The 20,744-nt window shown below is 39.1% G+C and overlaps 1 protein-coding gene across 9 annotated transcripts in view; it reads right to left on the reverse strand.

Moving 5' to 3' along the window:
• Positions 1 to 20,744, reverse strand: part of MEIS1 (Meis homeobox 1) — a 146,823-nt gene that overhangs the window by 20,781 nt on the left and 105,298 nt on the right. For all 9 annotated transcript variants that reach the window (XM_042245978.1, XM_042245979.1, XM_060413859.1 and 6 more), the window contains one exon: positions 6,631 to 6,707. In XM_042245978.1, the coding sequence (XP_042101912.1) occupies positions 6,631 to 6,707 (77 nt within the window). The remainder of the gene's footprint in view (positions 1 to 6,630; positions 6,708 to 20,744) is intronic.

Here is a 20,744-nt window from a genome sequence, read left to right on the forward strand (position 1 = left end):
CCAAGCCACTTGTTTCACTGCCTTGAAAGGGATGTGGAGGAACACTAGGTTCATGATGGAATCAGTCTCCCAGCTCACTCTTCTCTGTGCCTTGCTTGAACCCCAACCCTAAGTGGTCCTGAAAGCATCCTCAGGCATACTAACTCTAAGCTCCAGACGTCACACTCTTGTCCTGAAAAGCTCAGAGACTGGCTTTGAATGTTGGTTGGAGGAGAAACAGCAGATACACAAAACAGTGTTTGGACTTTCTGATCCATCTTCCTACAACCCACCCATTCCTGTTTCTCTTCTCACCTAGACTCAGGGTCCTAGTCTGGTAGAAGGGGCAGGGTTTTTCCATGTGGTGCAGTGGGCCAACACCTACTCTTCATGAGCAGTTTCCATTTTCCTAGTATTAGCCATCTGATTGAACACAGTGGGCGAAACCTCTGAGTAAACTAAGGAATAAAACCTGTAACAAAGTATATTTCACTGACTGCAGAGTCATTTTCAAAGAGGCTTGTTTGCTGGAAATTTTTTAAAATCTGCAGACAAAAGCAGCATCTCTGTTGAACTCCTAAGACTCTCTGACATGACAATACCTGAAGGTTTCAAAATTCACAGCTCTTTTCCCTGCGAGCTATTTGCTCAGCTTTCCTAAATAATACCCTGCCTGCCTGGCGCCTCGCCAGCTCTGTCTGAGGCAATATACAAGCTATACATTTTTTGACTGATTTCAATATTTTCTCATGAGCAACTAGACAGTATTTTATCTAGTGAGTATTACTCATTGCTCTAATCTAAGCCCAGAGTAAGCTCCTGTAAAGGTAATATTATTAGAATTGACACTCAAGGTGAAAAGCATAGCAATTAACTATGGCTTGGAGAACAACAACCCATTCTGAGAGATGCCGGAGAGCTGTTCTATTTATATGTTTCCTTCTCTTCCTCCTCCTTTTAAAAATAGGGCACCTGTTACTCCATTGATCAATTAGGAAGTCTACCTTAAATGTAGGTTACACTTAAATTCTCAAGGGAAGAAGTTAGACCACCTGCTTAATAAAATTACCTCTTACGTGTGAAGTGGTTCCATCCCTAGGTGATTCCTAGGCAAGGAAAATCACTGTATACTCTGCACTTTCATTTTGTAGTGAATAGGAAACAAATGACCCAGCCCTCCTTGCTTGGTGCACTCTTTTTTCTTTTTACATCTGTTTTCCTTGCTTTTGTGTCATGCCTCTGTTTAGTTTTATTGACAAAACAATCTGTGCCTAATGTTTAAACAACATCTGTAAAATGTATTATTAAATTATGTTGGAAGAAAAAGCAGAGCAATTCTATGAAACCCTGTGACCCCTATTGATTTTTAGATCTCAGAAGTTGAAAGGATAATTTGTGAATGTTTTAACATTTACATCTACACAGGTACCTATATTTATAGAATCTTTGATTACTTATAAAAGTATTTGCTACATTATTACCATAATTCAGAAAGAAACTTGACCTTTTACAGTTGAATCTGTTTATTATAATAAGAGCAATCCTATTAAAAACAATAAGTTTACATTTCATTTTTACCTACCAATGGCTGAAACCTCCAAAAATAACATACTTCCCCTGCCACTGGTAATCAATGGGAAGTGATGCCTGAATGCTTTGTAGTTTTGAAGACAACAAATGAAAAAACTAGGAAAATCTGGTATGTGTACTAAATCTGAGAACTTGAATAGCTATGATGGTTCCGTAAAGTGTCACCTTGGAGTTCCCATGTTCCCTGAAATCTTAGGCACTCTGTTGATGGAGAGGGATTCTTCTGTCCACATCAATGCTGTATTTCAAATTAACTATCTATTTTGCACCTAAAACCCATTGCCCTGTGAGAGACAACAGAGTAATCATGGAACATTAGGCCTTAATGGGAAAGTACACAGATGAGAAGGGATAAACAAAGACAACGTAACATTTATTCAGTACACTCTAGGCCAGAACTCTATCTGAGGCATGCAGCAAGTAAGATACAATTGCAGGCACAAGTTTTCATCATATGGAATTCCCAAGTCTGCAACATGGCTGTGAAAACTTATAAGGGAGCCTTTATTTGACCATTAGTCTAGTCAAGGCTATGGTTTTTCCTGTGGTCATGTATGGATGTGAGAGTTGGACTGTGAAGAACAGTGCCGAAGAATTGATGCTTTTGAACTGTGGTGTTGAAGACTCTTGAGAGTCCCTTGGACTGCAAGGAGATCCAACCAGTCCAATCTGAAGGAGATCAGCCCTGGGATTTCTTTGGAAGGACTGATGCTAAAGCTGAAGCTCCAGTACTTTGGCCACCTCATGGGAAGAGTTGACCCATTGGAAAAGACTCTGATGCTGGGAGGGATTGGGGGCAGGCGGAGAAGGGGACAACCGAGGATGAGATGGCTGAATGGCATCATGGACTCGATGGACGTGAGTCTGAGTGAACTCCGGGAGATGGTGATGGACAGGGAGGCCTGATGTGCTGCGGTTCATGGGGTCGCAAAGAGTCGGACACGACTGAGAGACTGAACTGAACTGACACATATTTTCAATATAAAAGAATAAAGTTGGTGTATTCAGGAGAGAAAAGAACCTAGTATTGACATTGTACATATGTGTGTTTGTTTTCTTCAAAGTGCTACCTTCATATGAAAAGGTCTATATAACCATCTAATCTAAAAATTTAAGAAGTTTCCACTTAAATGACAGTCAACATATTAGTAATAGTTTTACCCTGATATAACTGAAGTATTTACTGCAACCACAACAACAATGAAAAAACAAAAAGGCATCAAATGCTATTATTTATCATTTTTGGCTCAAAACATAATTGGGAGTGAGAGAGAAAAGGAAGAAGATACATATATTTATAGCACACATTATTAATATATTTTAAAAATTATTATGCTTTAAGTCAACGTCTACCATAGCATGCTAATAGATAGAAATATTTAGGCAATTAGTTATGGAGGTTGATTTTTTTAAAAACATGCAGTTACCTCAAATAGCTGGATAATTTAGGTAAAATATTTTTACCCAAATTATTTGCATAATTGCCTCAATTCTCAAAAAATGTCTTGGCATAGATTTTTGCTACAATGTCTCATCTCATAAATGTCACATTCCATCCTAGAGCCCAATTCCTACAAAGTGCTAGTACCAACCATTTTATGATTTCTCCTCTGTGTTTGTACTCTGATATATAGACAAAACATACAAGTTAAAAGTTATTTCTTTTAATTCAAATTGTCTCTTAATGAATCAAATCTGTCTTGTTGTTTTACATTTAAATTCTCCCTGTGATCCCCTCTCCCCACCAAATCCCATCTGCTTTGTCCTTAGTCAGCCAAGGCAGGTAGAATACATTACTTTGTCAATTCAATTAAAAAGGGGCAAAATTAGTTCAGCGAGGGAATGAAAGAATTATTACAATGCATCAAACTTTTCTCTTCTCATTTTTCTGTCAAAATCTAACTTCAAGCTGCATCAGCCAGGGTTTCTATGACAAGCTAACAACTCGACATGAGTTTATATTTTTCACATTCATATTTGTATTTCAATACATTATGTTGCTGCCAATAATTATGACTGATCTACACCCAAACTGCCCTTCAGCATTTTATTAAATCTCTTCAACAGTGACTCATAGTTTGTACAAAATGTACATGTGTGTTAACAAGTCTTAAAAAATCCAAAAAGGAAGACCCACAATTTTAAATGTTGTGCCTAAATGAAGTGAAAGGGAAATGCTAAAATACTTATGAAGCGGTTTTTTTTTAAATTATTATTTCCAGAGTGAGGTAATGTGGGTTTGATGTTCAAATATGGGAAAAGGCTCTCAAAAAAACTCTATAATTTTTTTATGATGATAAAGAAAAATGAACTCCACTTTGTAGTTGTGTTATTCCATCTTCAAGTCTGCTATCATCATTTAAGATTCTCTCGCATCTTGGGTTTCAATACAGTGCCATCTGGGTTTCCCCATTTTTGCCTCATATTTGCAACTCAAAGTCCAGAGAAAAAGAAATCAGTTATCCGTTCCATAAAAGGAGAAGGTTTGGATGAAAAGTAATACACCGTTAAAAATTCCAATCAAACATGGGAATGTCATTATTCACCAAATGTAAGAGAAACAACTTCTCTTACAACTTTCAGCTACTGGAGGGGAATTTCTCTACCACAGTGGCCCTCAGTCTTTGGTCACCAGGGACCCATTTGGTGGAAGACAATTTTCCACAGACCGGTCAGCAGCGGGTGGTTTCAGGATGACTCAAGCACAGGCGGGTTTGAGCCCCTGTGAGAATCTAATGCCTCCGCTGATATGACAGGAGGTGGAACTCAGGTGGTAACGCGAGAGATGGGGAGCGGCTGTAAATACAGATGAACAGCTTGGCTCACTCACCCATCTCTCACTTGCTGCTGTGCGGTTTGGTTTCTAACAGAGGTTGAGGATCCTTCATCCACCACAAAGCTGTTGTAGAGTTGAAACAGTTGCCAAATGCGAAGCAATGAAGTGCCAGCAGAGGTCACTTCTAACTTCATACAGAAGCAGAGAGCACACGCACAGTATATGGTGCCAGGTGAGAAGAGAATTGGGTTTACATCCCAGGTTATAAGGAAAAGTGATTTTCAAGTTACGTGCCTGTGCAGAATTGAATATCATAGTAAAGTTTAGGGTAGAGTCTGCATCTATGTTGAAAAATTATTATCTGGTATGTATGATAACTTCTTAAAGTCCTTATTTTTCCCTCTTAATCACAAAACCGAGGAAGTCCGACTGTGATTACTGTGCAGAGAATCTATGAAAAGACAGCCGTGTCCGGCTCTGTGCCACAGGAATGTCTGCCTGCCCTAGCACCCAGAGGAAATATCCCATGAGGCTGTCTACCTGTAACAAGCAGCTTGTATTGGAATCTGTTCTCTGGTAACGATGTTTGTGGATAGAGTTTTCTAGCAACACTGAAGAGGAAGAGAGATTGCGTGTGTGATAGCTCACCTGAGTGGGCAACCTGTTGCCTTCCTTAATGAGAGCTGGCCCAGCCACTCCTTGGCCCTCAAAGGGGATCATTTCCCAGAGACATAAATCTGTACAGCCCCATTGTATTCAAATTGCCTCCACATCAGTTTAACTTTTAAAATATGTAGGAATTTAGGCACGCATGCAAAATGGATAGTCTGCCCTATAATACTGTCCAGAAAAATTTGAAAGACAGTTCAAGTATGCAGTATCAAGAATCTTGAAAAGTAAGATATAGCTGCAGGTAAAAAGAGGCAAGCAAAAAACCCACAGCAGCCACAAGACTCCCAGTAACATGCTCAGGTGTCTTCTGTTGGTTCCTGATCCACTTGACTAAAAGGGCTGCAAAAATTGATCTCCTAAGGCTGCCATAAGGTCACAGAAATTGATAACCCTTACAAGCAACGCTTATATGGGTCTGTCTGTGTCTTGAAGATAGTGCACTTTGTAAATTAATCCTCCAAAGGCAAATATATTGTAAGTAGCTTGTTATCTCTAAAATACTAAATTGAAGAATACATGGGATTATATTGACAGAAATTACATTTTCTGTAATGGGGCTTAATATATCTGAAATCTCTCCCAAAGGCTCCCAGGCTCTCTAACAGAGAAGAGTCTGTTAATGTAGGTGCAATGGACATCAAGAACAAACGTATTCACCAAAATGGATTAGGCCATGTAATCAGAGATTCTGTAATATTAATCTTTGACACTTATTGAACAGAAAGAAGCACTTCTGTCTGCAGACTGGCATTCTCAGGTCTCCTTTTTCCCCAATCAGGCTTTGGGCCTTTTCTGCATTTTACTTCAAAGAGGATAAGGTTTCCCCATCATAAACACTAATCTAAAAATATTGGGACAATTAATTAGATACACTTAGTTTTAAAGGAGATCAGATTTCGATACCCTTCAAATATGACACTAGCTCTGGGTGATTATATGAACCTGGCTTTCCGCACAATCACAAAGGGTAATAAATCATACTTCCTCAAAGGCTGTTTGCCGCACTGCTATACATTAAGTCAGAATATTGTTGGCTATCCTTGGTACATAATCTCAGCTTCTCTCCCAAAACAGGAATTTATATATTTACTTAGAAACAGTATTATACAACCCTGAGATCCATCAAGTTTTGAATAGCTTCAAAGTAAAAACACCTTTTTTTTTTCCTTTTTTCCATTGGGAGATAAGAAGGACGGACTGTCCATCCTGGAATGCACAGTCTAACAAATTCTCAGTGAGCTTAGTTACTCAGCGAATTTAAAATCTAACAGATGTGATAGTGGAGTTTCTTGTTTCATAGAAACAAGGATATTACTCTTTCCATTGATCATCCTTAAAGATTAAAAAAAAAAAAGTGAGACATTTACTGAGCCACAGCTAAATGAATTAAACATTTTTACTATGCCTAAAATTTGTCAATTTATAAAGGAGGTGTAAAACAATACAGTGTTTTCTTTTCTAATCTAGTAAGTGCTCTGGCTCATCTGTGTTCTCTCCTTTGGATCAACAAGCCACCAGGGAAAACTGGGTGTGTCTTCTTAATGCAAAACAAGAGCTGCAGGTTGCCAGAGGGGAAAGCAGATTGTGTGCAAACACAAAGCCAAATTACTTACCAATTGTTCACTTGAAGGATGGTGAGTCCCGTGTCTTGTGCCAACTGCTTTTTCTGTTCTTCAGAAGGGTAAGGGTGCTGAAAAAGGACAAAAAGGATAGGTGTATACCTGTATGCTCCCAACACACAATGTGCACATCACAACAGGTGCAACGCTAGGTGCAAGGGATTCAATAGTAAACACATATGCTCTGTTAAAAACACACATATATACGTGTGTGTACATCAGGCAATTTGAGGCGGTCTTGTCAATAACTTAAATGTCTGCTGAGGTCTATAATAAAAGGTAAAAATGCTGAGGTGTGTCACTCTTATTAATGGAATACTACATCATCTAATTAATGGCAGTAAAAGACCAGCCAATTACAAAGATTAGTGAAGTGTATAAATAGCTACTTAGGATACTTGCAGAACCTTGATACTGAGTTTATTCTTTAACAGGTTTACTTGTTACAAACACAGAAAGTTCAATAGGATCTTCCTTGTATTTTATAGGATTAAAATAACAAATCCTTTTTGAACATACAAAATTTGTGTACCACCTTGACATAATATTTTTCTAGAACCACAGATATCTAAAGCTGACCATTTGACAAACAAGCTCAGCCTAGGCCCCCAGAAACTAAGCACTTTGTTAGCATCACATTCTCCTCTCAAAAAAACACACCATGTTGCTGGATACCAATATCAAAGTTGCAGCTGCTGCTGTTAAGTTGCTTTAATCGTGTCCAACTGTGCGCAACCGCATAGAGGGCAGCCCACCAGACTCCTCTGTCCCTGGGATTCTCCAGGCAAGAATACTGGAGTGGGTTGCCATCTCCTTCTCCAATGCATGAAAGTGAAAAGTGAAAGTGAAGGTGCTCAGTCGTGTCCGACTCTTCAAGATTCCATGGACTATAGCCCACCAAGCTCTTCTGTCCATGGGACTCTCCAGGCAAGAGTACTGGAGTGGGTTGCCATTGCCTTCTCCATATCAAAGTTGAAGTGGGTGTATTTAAAAAAAAAAAAACAAAACACCATTCATTTCAACTCTTCTGTAAAGCACAACCAAATGAAATTCTACCAAAGTTGGTTCCCTATCTGAATGTCAACATACTCTAGGATTCTGAACACAGGCCAGTGTAGTAAGGTCAAAGACCAGAACATTTTGCGTGCAAAGAACAAGTCTCAGGAGTTAAGAGTGAACAAAAAATATTACATGATTAGATAATAAAATGAAATCCATACTTCTTGTAAAAATGTTTAGAATTCTACTAAGATTAGTTTTGGCACAGATACTTTCTATTTAATAGTCAACTATATCTAAGTTTGAAATATACATTTCTAAAGCCTGGGAGAGAAGCTGAGGACAGCTTCTATTAGAAGCTATTTCCATCTATTTGAGACACTAGCTATTTTGAACACTGCACCCCAATAAACTCTCCCAAGATAAAAACTGTCCTGATAGTCAACCTTCTATTCTCTATACGAAAGGGAAAGGGCACCCCAACTCTCCATTTTACTGTACAGTGCCATCAGAAATTAAATTCTGGTCTATTGAATGTTAATTAACATAGCTTTCAATCTTACTAATAATGTCTGATTAGATGCTTAGAAGTCTTGTTAATGACCACTTCAATGCTCTTATATGTAAGTTTAAATATGTTCTATATCTATACACATGGGATTCTTTTGTGGCAAGCAGAGATGTAGCCATTTTTCCCATAAGCATTGTGACTTGATTGTCACTTAATCAATAAATACACAATTAGAATAAGGCTTTGCTTTCATGGAATATAGTGCCGCTCTCTTAAGAGCTTCGAGTATATTACAGACAAAGTGGTAATTAATCCCCATTATATCCCTTTGAGGGACATAAATGGAATCTGTTGTCCCTCCTGTTTCACAGGTGAGGACACTGGCCAGGGGCTGGCGCAATCGGCAGCGACATGACCCAAGCATATTTCCTGCTTCCCATCCAGCATCTAAGCCTCTTCATGACAGAAGGGTGTGGCAAGGCCTTTCATAATCTCCATTCCTGTCCCCCTTCAAGAACCTCCAGAATACTCACCTTGCCTGCAAGACTCACCACCATCCAGCCCCACCCACCTCCCAGATGGTATCGTCTCTCCTCACCCCACCTCACCTTCTGTTCAGCCATCTTCCGTTCTTCCAACACACCAAGTAGGTTCCTACTCGCAAGTTCCTACTCCAATGTCATTGTCAAGTCTCAGCTCAAATGCCAAGCCCTCCCCTCCCCACTCTCCACCAGCCCTCCTTATCATTCTCACACCATTCTCCCCGCTTTATCCTCATAAAAGCAAGCATCACACTCAGAAACACCCATTCTGATTATTTCTTTCCTTGGTCATGTGTCTTTTCCCACTCATTTAGCATCTCAAACACCCTCAACTGTCTCATTCACCATCCTTAAAGCCCAGACCTTCACATAAAGGAAACCAGTAAATATTGATGGGACAAAGGAATGGGTCTAACTTGCCATGATACACAGATACTCTCCACTCAAATGCAACATCAAAATGTGTGATAAGATTTTTTTCAAAGCCCATAGGAAGTATAAACATCCCAATCCAAGATCCACAGCACTACTTTTCTTACTTCATTCCGAAAAGTGATAGCTACCCACTCTTTTCAAAGCAAAGTATATCACCTCCATAATCGGTGAAGATCACAGATGACAATCACCCTACTCACCAGGATGCCAGTCATCACAAGCAAAATCTCATGATTGAACACTGACCTAAAAGCAATTCACTGCCCCAAGGTTTAAAACACGACTCCTGTTGCATAAATATTTGCCACACAGTACAAGCCAAATGAATCTTATCCTCTGAATTGAAGAGTGAATACTAGTTCTAGGGCTTCCCACGTGGGACAATGGTAAAGAATCCCTACCAATGCAGGAGATTCAAGAGACATGGGTTTGATCCCTGGGTTGGGAAGATCTCCTGAAGCAGGAAATGGCAACCCACTCCAGTATTTTTGCCTGGGAAATTACATGGACAGAGGAGCCTGGTGGGCTACAGTCTATGCAGTTGCATAGAGTTTAACACAACGGAGCACAAAGCACGTATACAGACATCTAGTAGCTCTCCGTCTATACTAGCTGAAAACTACATAGTTATATATGACCCTATTAGATTGTATGGATGACACTGCTATTCACTAACTATGAGACTTTGAACAACAGACAACTCTTCCTTGATTTTATCATCTGGGAGTTCTCCAGGCTAGCAATTCTTAAGTAATAAAAGCCCACCTGAAATATGCAAATTCTAGCATTTAGCTGTTGGTTCTGTTCGCTATACAGGGTTGTATACTGATGTACATAAGTCATTTCCAATCTGTAACATCTTCTATAATATAATTTGCTTCCAGTTTTGCCAGGTCTTCTTTCAGTGATTTTCGAAAGAATTAATAAACATGTCAATGGTCCCTCTTCACTACAGCTGAATGGTAACACCTTTTGCCCTGTCTTGTTAGTTGTGTTTTAATATTATGACCAGAACTGTATGAAAATTAATATTTATGCCATTTACCTTTAGTTACTTTGAAAATTGAGAATTGTCACAGTCATTTATTTGTGCTGTGTTTTCAAGAGTATTTTTGCATGCTTGTTTGTGAGCAAATTTTACATAAATTCTTAGAAAGCAAAAGAGATTCACATTTTATATATGCAAGGAGTGTCAGGAAAATTCTCTTTGGATCTTTACAGTCACCTGAATCATTATAGCTTCAAAGAGCAATCTATGGCCTGCAAATTGTCAGCGCAAATTTAGATTGTTTCCTTACATCATGCAGTTTCTGATTTCATAATTTAAATATCATAAAATGAGAAAGTTCAACCCTTTTATTTTCCCCTCTGTCACTTTTCATGTGATCTGATTTTAAGTAATTGGAACAAACTGTGCCTAATTTCATGCAGCATAATTGCCAGGCAGCCTCAAGCTATGGAGACCCAGCACTCTGTCTCCATTAAACAATTTTCAGTTGTTCAGGATATATTTTTTAATAGAAATGAATGAGCCTGGATGAAATTAAATATCATAATAATCTAGTAATTGTTAAGGGAAAAATATCAACAAGATTCCTAAACCTTTGTCTATGGTAGGACAACTGGATATTTTTCTTTTTCTGACAGTTCTTGGACCTAGTGTCCCCCAAACTTTCCACTCCCTGAAAAAATAAAAATCCATAATTGCTAGAATCCCATGAAAGCCACGGCTTCAGGTAGTTAATCCACACTCAGCCAAAAAATTCACAAAAAGGAGGCTTTTTAACTGAAATTCAATATGTTTAACTGTCTTAAATCCTAATCATCTTTACTAGATAAGCATTTTCTGGGCAGTCTGAGTTACCCCTTTGTAGACTTAAAAAGAAAAAATGACTTGACAAAAACCCCACATGCCACAGGCAAGGCTACTGTGAAAACATTCAAAGCCTAGTTTGCGCTCCGCCCACAGGGCTAGGGAGACCATGAGAAGGGCAAAGGTAGATGTCATTTTACAAAAGAGAGGAGGAGTGCCATTTTAGGAAGAGAATAGAAAATTTATTTCAAACCATTGCAACCACAGGGCTAGGCCCCTCTTGCCATTTTCCTGAACACCTTTGCTATTATGACATCTAACTAGCAAGGACACTGGTTGAAGAAAGATCAGTGGGTTCTCGTGAAGGAAAGAGGGATTGCACTTGCCAGATACACCAACCATCCTAATCACTGTGGGATATCAAAGCAAATTTGACCACAGTCCAATAGACAGTGACGGGAGACCTCTCCTTTGTTGTGTACATTAGCTTCCTGCCATTATCTCTTAAAAGCTTAATTATTTGCAAACAATTGATCAAGATGGGAATTTGAGAAAGGATATGCAAGGGCCACTGGGAGAACTGCAACGCATTAAGAGAGCAAACAAAATTACTTTAGATCTTACAATAAGAATTAACGATTGAGACGGGAGAGTGAAGCAGGGCAGTAGCTGCAAGGCTTCTTTCTGGAGTGTTTCCCATTTGATCTGCATTAACACCTCAGGAATGAGTGAAAGCCATAAAACAGTGATTATGTATGGGTAAAGCTGACCCTCCCTTCCAACATTAAACCTGCACACATGTATTAGGCTGGCTTCCCTGGAGAGAGCAGAGCTGCTGGACTCAGAGGGAAAACAAGTGGCTTGTGGGCAGTGGAACCCGAGCTAAAGGAGAGAACTCCCTCAATGACCATCCTGATTTCAATAATCAACACCCTGACTTCTTTCCCATCTCCTGCTGAAATAGACACCACTTGCCACTCTTCCTATGTTTCTGGAACTGCAGTGTGGCTTCTAATAATGACCTCGGATAGCAGTGATGGCTCAATAACCCCATCAAAGAATAAAATGATCCCCAGAGTATGTGTCCTGTGTAGCAGAAATAGAGGCAGTCTGGAAAAAAAAAAAATCTAAAAATAGCTTACATAAAAATTAAGTCTGAATTGTCCTTTTACCAGAGAGAGAGGATAGAAAGTGACAGGAAGAAAATGGCAACTCTCTAAAGTTATCTCTGTCCAATTCCAATCTTGTGCTTGAGATGAGAATAGGGAAGGGGTCCTGATGTTGGTTATCTGGTATTTACAAATTTACAATACACTGGAAGAAAACTTATTTCTTTAAACAATCCAGCCCACTCTGAGATGCGCATTAATGGGAAAAGAAAACTCTTCAGCACACAGATGGAAAATGTCCAGCCTTCTATCTTAACGATATCCTTGACCAAATGTACTCCTTTCATCAAATCTTCCACCCCTGACTGCAAATGTGGATGCCAAGACAGTGATGAACTTTATCTTATCTACCCTGGTAACCAAGTTTCAATAATGCTCCCTCCCTCACTGCCTTGCCCACTCTAACAGCTCATTGTAATGGCAGCAGAAAATTTGAAAATAATCCTGTACAGAGCTCACTGGTGAGATAATGGAAAGCTACACTGCCCCTTCTCAAGCCTCAGATTAGTAATTTCTTGTGACACAGAACTGCCTCTCCACCGAAACTGCAAAACAGCTATAACAAAGCAATAGAGGTGGAAGCAATTTTCAAGCAAAATGTTACATGCTATACTTTAAAAGGTATGGGAATAGGTACCAGGGGAGCTGAATCTAACAGGAGGAATTATGGCAACTGTCCAATATCACCCTTATCAAGGCAATGTTCTGTTGCTTGGCTGAATATGTTGGAAGAACAATTTCGGAACTTCTTTTATCCCTTTTTCTCCAGCCCTTTGCCTCCTCCACAGCCAAGTTTAATGCATTAATATAAATTGACCTTGAGCTAAACTCTGGTATGTGATGGAGAGATACTCCCTTTAAAGAAGAAGAAGAAAAAAAACTACCATATGGCTCTTAACCATTGTATCTCTGTGTTCTTTTAAAACTTCTACTGAGTTCTTGTCACTAAGGGAATATTGTAGATCTAAATTAAAATAACCAGCTATGTATGTGACCTCTAAGAGCAGAAGCAGAGGCTTGTTAACCAAATATATTTGTATTTGTTTAACGTCATCTTTTTTTGCCTATAAAAACTTCTGCCACTTTAAATAAACTTGCAGCCATTTTCCCCTTTTGCACTGACTATGAATAGCTTACACTGTGACAATTACATTGATCTAGGATACTTCTTTCCTTTAAAAAAATCCATAATGCTTCCCTATTGTCTTTCAGCTTTATGAATTAGTTTTACTGTTTCAGTGAATGCTTTTTTGTCTTCTGACTGCACATTATCAAAGAGACACTTTGTGCCTCCTATTTGCATTACAAAAGCAGAGTACCGTGCAGTGGAAGAGCAGAGCCTGAATGCATAGCAGTTGAGTCCTGCATCCTCACATGGGCTGAAATCAAAAGAACGGTGGTGGGGTCCGGACTGGCTAAGAAGCCAAAAATGTTTGGAGCATCATCAGTGAAGTTACAGGATTTCAACTTGCTTTCTTAATTCTCAACCAACGAATGGTCCCAGATTGCCTAGCTGCTCAGACTGTGTTCAGCACTGGCTTTTTCCGAAGCCCAGTCGAGCCATTTTCCAGACAAACCCTCTAATTTCTTGTCTATCCAGCAGTGGTTATAAGAAGTTGCTAGTAGGAAGTGTGCAAGCAGGAAGGTCAGGTAGGAATCTCTAAACTTGATCTTATCACATGAAAATGACATGGGTGTGGAAGGAAAAATTGAACACTGGAGAGTATTTAGTAACAGTCCTCAGTTTTGCACTAATGAGACTATCCAATACACAGCAGTGAAAGCGTTGTTATAGAGTTAATTGTAAGAGGCTAATACTACAATGCATTCCCTGTCTCATCTATCTGGTCTTTTAATTTCTTATAAATATCCATCAAACATAAAATAAAAACACCAAATTGAAAAAAAAAAAAGCATACTACATTAGGCTACATTCATAATCCTCTGAATTGGGAACGTTTTTTAAGTTGCTTGCAATTCTATTATAATAACAATGTTTAGATCTGTTCTTCACTAGCTATAGATATGTTCCAGGAGTATTTTTAAATATATGCATTAAAGATATAAAATTTAGACTCTACATTAGCAATTACTTATATCCTTCTAAAAGGATTAAAATTCATGAAGAGTGCTGAAATTATTTTGAACAGTTATGATTATTAATGAATCCCCTGAATATTGATTCTCTTAGTAGGAAACCATGGCTATAAAAGGAAACACAGAAAAACCTATAAGAAAAACAGGGTAAGAGGAGTAGGGAATGGGGGTAGGGGTGGGAACAGGGGAGAAAAGGTGCTTCCTTTGTGTGTCCTTCTTGAATCACTTTAAGTAACAGCCCGTTTGGACTCTTCCAGACTGTCAGTAGGACATGTGCTTACCCAGATATATCTTGTGACCCTAGGAGTGGGGACTATGCTCAGTTCCACTGTGCAGATGAGAAAGCTGAGGCTTGGCTAGGTCCTAAAACATGCACAAACGTTCACAGCTACATAGATCTGGAGCCAGGTCGGCCTCCCTCTGAGTTTCTCCACTTGGCTACACTTTCACTGATGATTCTTTCCCATCTCTCCATTCCCTTTTCAAGCTAAACATTGTAAAACCAAAAACATATTCTAATGGAACATGAACAAAGTTCTCCATTGTGGTGAGTGGTGACTGTTTCTCTGCAGTTTTAATAGCCTAGATCCAGGGAGAGTTGCCTCCTTCCTCCCCTCCACCCCCAGCTCGCATTGCCACTGCTTCTGCCCTGCAGGCAAACATCAAGGGGCAGGGAAGGAGCTGTGAGGTGGAAGTTAGTTCATCAGGACCCTTCCCCATATTCTCCCTCCAGCATCCATCCAAAGGGACTTGATTAAATAGCAGCTTAGTAGTATTAGTAAGAGTGATCGAAGTAGTAATGGCAACATACACTAAGAAGTAAGGATGTAACAGGCAGTGTTTCAGATCCTTCACATGCATTAACTCACTTCATCTCCACAAAACATTATAAGAGAGGCTCGATTATTATACCCATTTTACAGATGAAGAAACTGGAGTACCGAAAGGACAAATAACTTTCTCTTCACACAGTTTGTAATAGAGCTGGGATTTGAAACTTGGTGATACCATACAAGTTGAGAAAATTCACTTCCAAATTATTTTTGTTTCCTAAATACTGGGTGGAGCCAATCCACTCATTCCTGATGAGCTAATCATGAATATATAGATGATGATTACTACTCATTTTATAAAGAAGCTATTATCTTAATGTGTATGGGTCTACACCTCAGTTCTGTTAATGGAAGTAATAGGAAATTTTGTTACAAGATACAAAACTCAATGGAAAGTAATACATCCATCACTTTATTCATTCTTCTTGTGTTGCTTATAAACATAAGAATGAGGGTAGGTTATATACAAGAACACATTAAAGATTATGGAAATAAATGCCTGCTCTTCCATCCAACTGCATTACAATATGCCTTAAATTGTCTGCTTTGAAATTAATTGTTGTGTGTTTTTCTACCAATTACTTTCATTTTGTATGTGATTCTTAATCAAATATGAGTTAAATTACATTTGGAACCATTTCATTTTAGTAGAATACTAATAAAAACACAGGAATGCTATTGCCATTTACAAGGCAACCAGCCCAGTGCTGTGCCCAATAAATATTTGTTGTATAAATGAATGAGTGCTATTGAAATTAGGAGAAGGCAATGGCACCCCACTCCACTACTCTTGCCTGGAAAATCCCATGGACAGAGGAGCCTGGTAGGCTGCAGTCCATGGGTTGCAAAGAGTCAGACACGACTGAGCAACTTCACTTTCATTTTTCACTTTCATGCACTGGAGAAGGAAATGGCAATCCACTCCAGTGTTCTTGCCTGGAGAATCCCAGTGACGGGGGAGCCTGGTAGGCTTCCGTCTATGGGGTTGCACAGAGTCAGATACGACTGAAGCGACTTAGCATAGCATAGCATAGCATATTGAAGTTAGAGACACCCAAAATGCATCAACTAGCATTTATAAGTAGAAGACCTCAGATAAACATCAGAAGACTAGCAGCCCCATTTCAACAACTGTTCATCCTTCTCACTCAGTTCTACAAATCCCAAAAGCAGTGTAGATTTTATTTATTTAACTGACATTTTTATAATGCTTACACTGTGCCAAGCAATGTTCTCAGTACTTTACAAGTATTTACTTGTTTAATCCTTCTAACAAGTCTATGAGGTCAGTGTGTTTACCCTGAAGTTACAGATGGGGAAACTGAGGTGCAGTTTAAGTTACACGCAAATAGGAGGAAGTTGGGATTTGACCCTAAGAAACCTAGTTCTTCATGTTCTTCATTCCTGTGTTATTCTGTTTGTCTTTCTTAGCATGTACAAATTCCCCTGAAGTTTCTTCAAAACCCACTCTATGTTGTTTTGGGTTTACATGTTGCAAAAGTTCCCTTCCCACTCTCCAACTGCAATGTAATAAAATTCAAGTTCTCCATCTCATAGGACTGAAGAAAGAATAGAGAAGACTGTTTCGACATACAAGCCTCCCCCAAGAATTTCACTGTAATAAATAAAACAATGGCACACCATCCTTTCAGACCACTTTTCTGAAAAGAAAGTTCATGACCAGTTTATAAAATAAACTTCAATAAAGTAAGGATCTTTTCCAAACTATATACAGCTCATCTCCACTATTGCTGAGAGCGTGCCAGCTACAAGGAGACCTAGCCCCAACCTGAAGAACACTTTTCCACTTTAAAAATCAAAGCAAAAGAGTTTTGAAACCATGAAGAGAAAAGACCAGGAAGATGAAATACAATGATAACACTTGGAATGAGTCTGTTGACAGTCATCATTACTGCCTTTACAGACACTTTGTCCAGCATTAAATATTGAGGAAAAACACCTGTAGCAAGAATAAAGTATCCATAAGTGAGAAACAAAACCAGTGCACTTGTTGAGAACATGTCTTGAGAGAGAGAAAGCGAAAGCTAAGGAGAGAGATGGAGAATTCGTGCTGCTCCCAATATGACTAAAGACCCCTGGAACTGGTACTCATTCTCTAGTGCTAATTTTCCCACTTAAATTACAGTGATGGTGTAGCCTCATCTCATTAGAGATCATTGTCCCCAGTAGACAGTTGTGTTTATGGGGGACTCTGGCTGTTCCACACCTGCTGATCAGGTTGCTATGTGATCAAGGCTGCATACAAACAGCAGACTCGAGCTTGCTGGACTGCGACTGATGAGCCCAGGCTAATTCAGGGGTGATTATGTAGTTTACTGGACCACTAAACCTCTTTAAGCTTGTAATTACTGCCTATTTGAGTAAAGAACATTCAAAAGCAATTCACTGCATCATGCCTGCCACAGCTGGAAGCAGGCTGCCAGCAGTCTGTGGGGACATTAAAATCTACAGGGACGTGGACTGAAGCCCAGCTAGCAGACACTGTTAGCGGCCCCCGCAGCCAAGTCTGTGCACATTCCCGCTCACCTCTCCTGACCAAGCTTACCATTAAAGGTGCCATGAAAACTCTAGAACAGCCATAAAGATGACAAACAACGGACTGAAATGATACAAACTACATTTTAATGATTTCCCCCCTTTTGTAAAGCTAAAATCGAAAACGTCTTTTCACAATGCCAAAGAGAGAGAAAGCATATGCTTTACATAACACACACCACTGAGATTTGCCATGCACTTGGTAAAAGTTCCATCCAAAAAAATACCAACTTGAAAACAAAATGCCCACCTTTTAGGCTTTCTAAAAGAACTAGGATGTACCGTCATCTGAGATCTCTTCCACCCACATAGCTGTCGTGTTTATTACCTTAGCTGGAAAACTATTGTTTAGCTAGTGGATTGACATTTTCAAAGATCACGTGTAGATTTCTTCTGTTAATGAATTCAAATGCTGTTCAGACACCTGAGTGAAATTTACTTTCAGGAGTCAGAGAAGATTTCAGGGGAAAAAAATGTATCAGTATTTATCAGGGTTCTGGTTTTCTTTTGCTGACATCTTAACAACTGTAGTTCTTTTGTACAACAAAAGTGTAAAACATGCTCTGCATTGCTGTGGATATAATTATTACTTGTCTCTAAGTAACAAAAACAAAAACGAAAAAGACTGGAACCTAATGAAGGGGGATTAAGTTAATTTCTTTTTTAGCTAACAGTTTCCTGTCTCTCAAAATGCAGACCTTGGTGAATATAATGTTCAGGGAAGGAAAATTAAGCTTTTTATTTCACTAAAATCTCCACTTTGGAATATTGATATTAAAATATTAAGATGATGTTTATTCTTTAAAAGTATGTAAATTTGGTATTAAATAAAGCCACAGAAATCCTTTCTGACTACTTCATCCAAAGTCCACAGATCCAGGGGGTTTATGTATTATCTACACATCATTCCTATTAATATTCATTAGGTGGGTCTACTTGCATTTTTATAAGCTGTGAGAGAGGCAAAGAAACAACCAGAATTCTTTAACACACAGGCATTATCAATTCAATGTATGCCAAATAACAGAGCACCCTAATCTGAAGTTAAGATTCTAACACAATATACCTTTGCTTAGCTAATTTTTATGAAAACTCTTTCCCCTTTACCCACTGTAGTCTAAGCTATTTAACTATCTCTATTCTCTGTAACATACACTTCAATTTTAAATTTAAGAGAGTATTCAGCACTATACTTTATCTTGGTTAGCAACAAAACACTTACCTCGCAATCAAACTAAAGAGAATTTCCCTTTAAGGAAAAAAAAAAAACAAAACCAAAACTAAAAACTTTAAATTGTCTTAGTAATAAGATTACCTTTATCTTTATGAACCTTTTTAAGCAAACCCCTTTTAACTCCCCAAAGCATTTATTGATGTGAATTCACTGTCTGTCTCCAGAGTGGATTATAGAGGAGGGAAGAGTCTTAGTCAAAATTTGGGCAGATCCCCAGTATTTGTTTCCCAAATTATGTTTCCTCGGTCATGCAGTCTGCCCGGACAGGGAAATGCTCACAGGGCTGTGGATGTTTTTCTGTGGCATTCCCAAAGAGCCCACAGAAGTTCCTGGAGCATCTTAGATGAGCGGGATAAAGAGTGGGACCTGTCACCAACAAGACGGCAAGATAAAGGGGACAGAAATAAAGGTACTCAAAGTTAACTTGGAATGTAAACTGGGGCAACCACTACAGAAAACAGTATGCTGCTGCTGCTGCTAAGTCGCTTTAGTCGTGTCCGACTCTGTGCAACCCCATAGACGGCAGCCCACCAGGCTCCCCCATCCCTGGGATTCTCCAGGCAAGAACACTGGAGTGGGTTGCCCTTTCCTTCTCCGATGCAGGAAAGTGAAAAGAAAAAGTGAAGTCGCTCAGTCGTATCTGACTCTCAGCGACCCCATGGACCGTAGCCTACCAGGCTCCTCCATCCATGGAATTTTCCAGGCAAGAGTACTGGAGTGGGGTGCTATTGCCTTCTCCATAGAGGATCCTTAAAAACTAAAAAATGGCACCGCCAGGTGATCCAGCAATTCCACTTGTGAGTCTATATCCGGAAAAAAACAAAAACTCTACTCCCAAAAGATACATGCATGCCAATGTTCATAGCAGCACTATTTACAATAGTCAAGGCATTGAAGCAACCCAACTGCCCATCAACAGGTTGACTTAAGAAGATGCATGTGTATATATGCATATATAAATGGAATATTACTCTGTCAGAAAAAATAATGAAATCCTGCCATTTGCAGCAATCATGGATGGACTTAGAGAGTATTACGCTTAGTGAAAGGCAAACATACTATATGATATAACTTATGTGTGAAAAAATAATACAGGGACTTTCCTGGTGGTCCAGTGGCTAAGGCTCTGCGCTCCCAGTGCAGAGGGCTGGGGTTCAATTCCTGGTCAGGGAACCAGATCCCGCATGTTACAGCTAAGACCCGGAGCAGTCAAATAAATAAATAAATATTTTAAAAATAATAATACAAACAAATCTATACATAAAACAGAAACACACTCACAGACATATTAATAGAAAACAAACTTATGGTTACCAAAAGGGAGGAGGGACAAATTAGGAGTATGGGATTACCAGACATAAACTCTTCTATATAAAACAGATAAGCAACAAGGATTTACTATATAGCACAGGAAGTTATACCCAATATCTTGTAATAAACTACAGTGGAATATAATCCGATAAAAAACAAACAAACAAAAAAGTTAACAGCCAGTCGGAAGTGGTTTTTTTTTAAGCTATGCATTTGGGTGAGCTTTTATGTCCTCTATGTTTGTATAACACTTTACATTTTCAAAGACCTTTATTATATTTCATGAAATTTGAGTCTTACAGTTACTTGGTCAGGTTGACAGCATGGGTAAAGCTGCCTCCATTTTATAGACGAAAAAATAAAACTCAGAGTGGACACATGGCAGGTTATGTGGCAGGAAGTTGCGGCTCACAGGCCTGGAGCTCAGGCTCTAACTTCTCAATCTAGTTCTCTTTACACTCTTATGAAGCTCACAGTTAATCTTGTAATGATAAGGTAAAGAGCTGGAGCCATATTTTTCAGAAAGCTACCATGAGTTGGCCTCTACAGTGAAAGCTAACATGGGTCCAGCCTCTGTTTTACTGTGTAAACATGCACTGGTCTACACA

The sequence above is a fragment of the Ovis aries genome, chromosome 3 (genome assembly GCF_016772045.2).
Source record: "Ovis aries strain OAR_USU_Benz2616 breed Rambouillet chromosome 3, ARS-UI_Ramb_v3.0, whole genome shotgun sequence".
Classification (NCBI taxonomy): domain Eukaryota; kingdom Metazoa; phylum Chordata; class Mammalia; order Artiodactyla; family Bovidae; genus Ovis; species Ovis aries.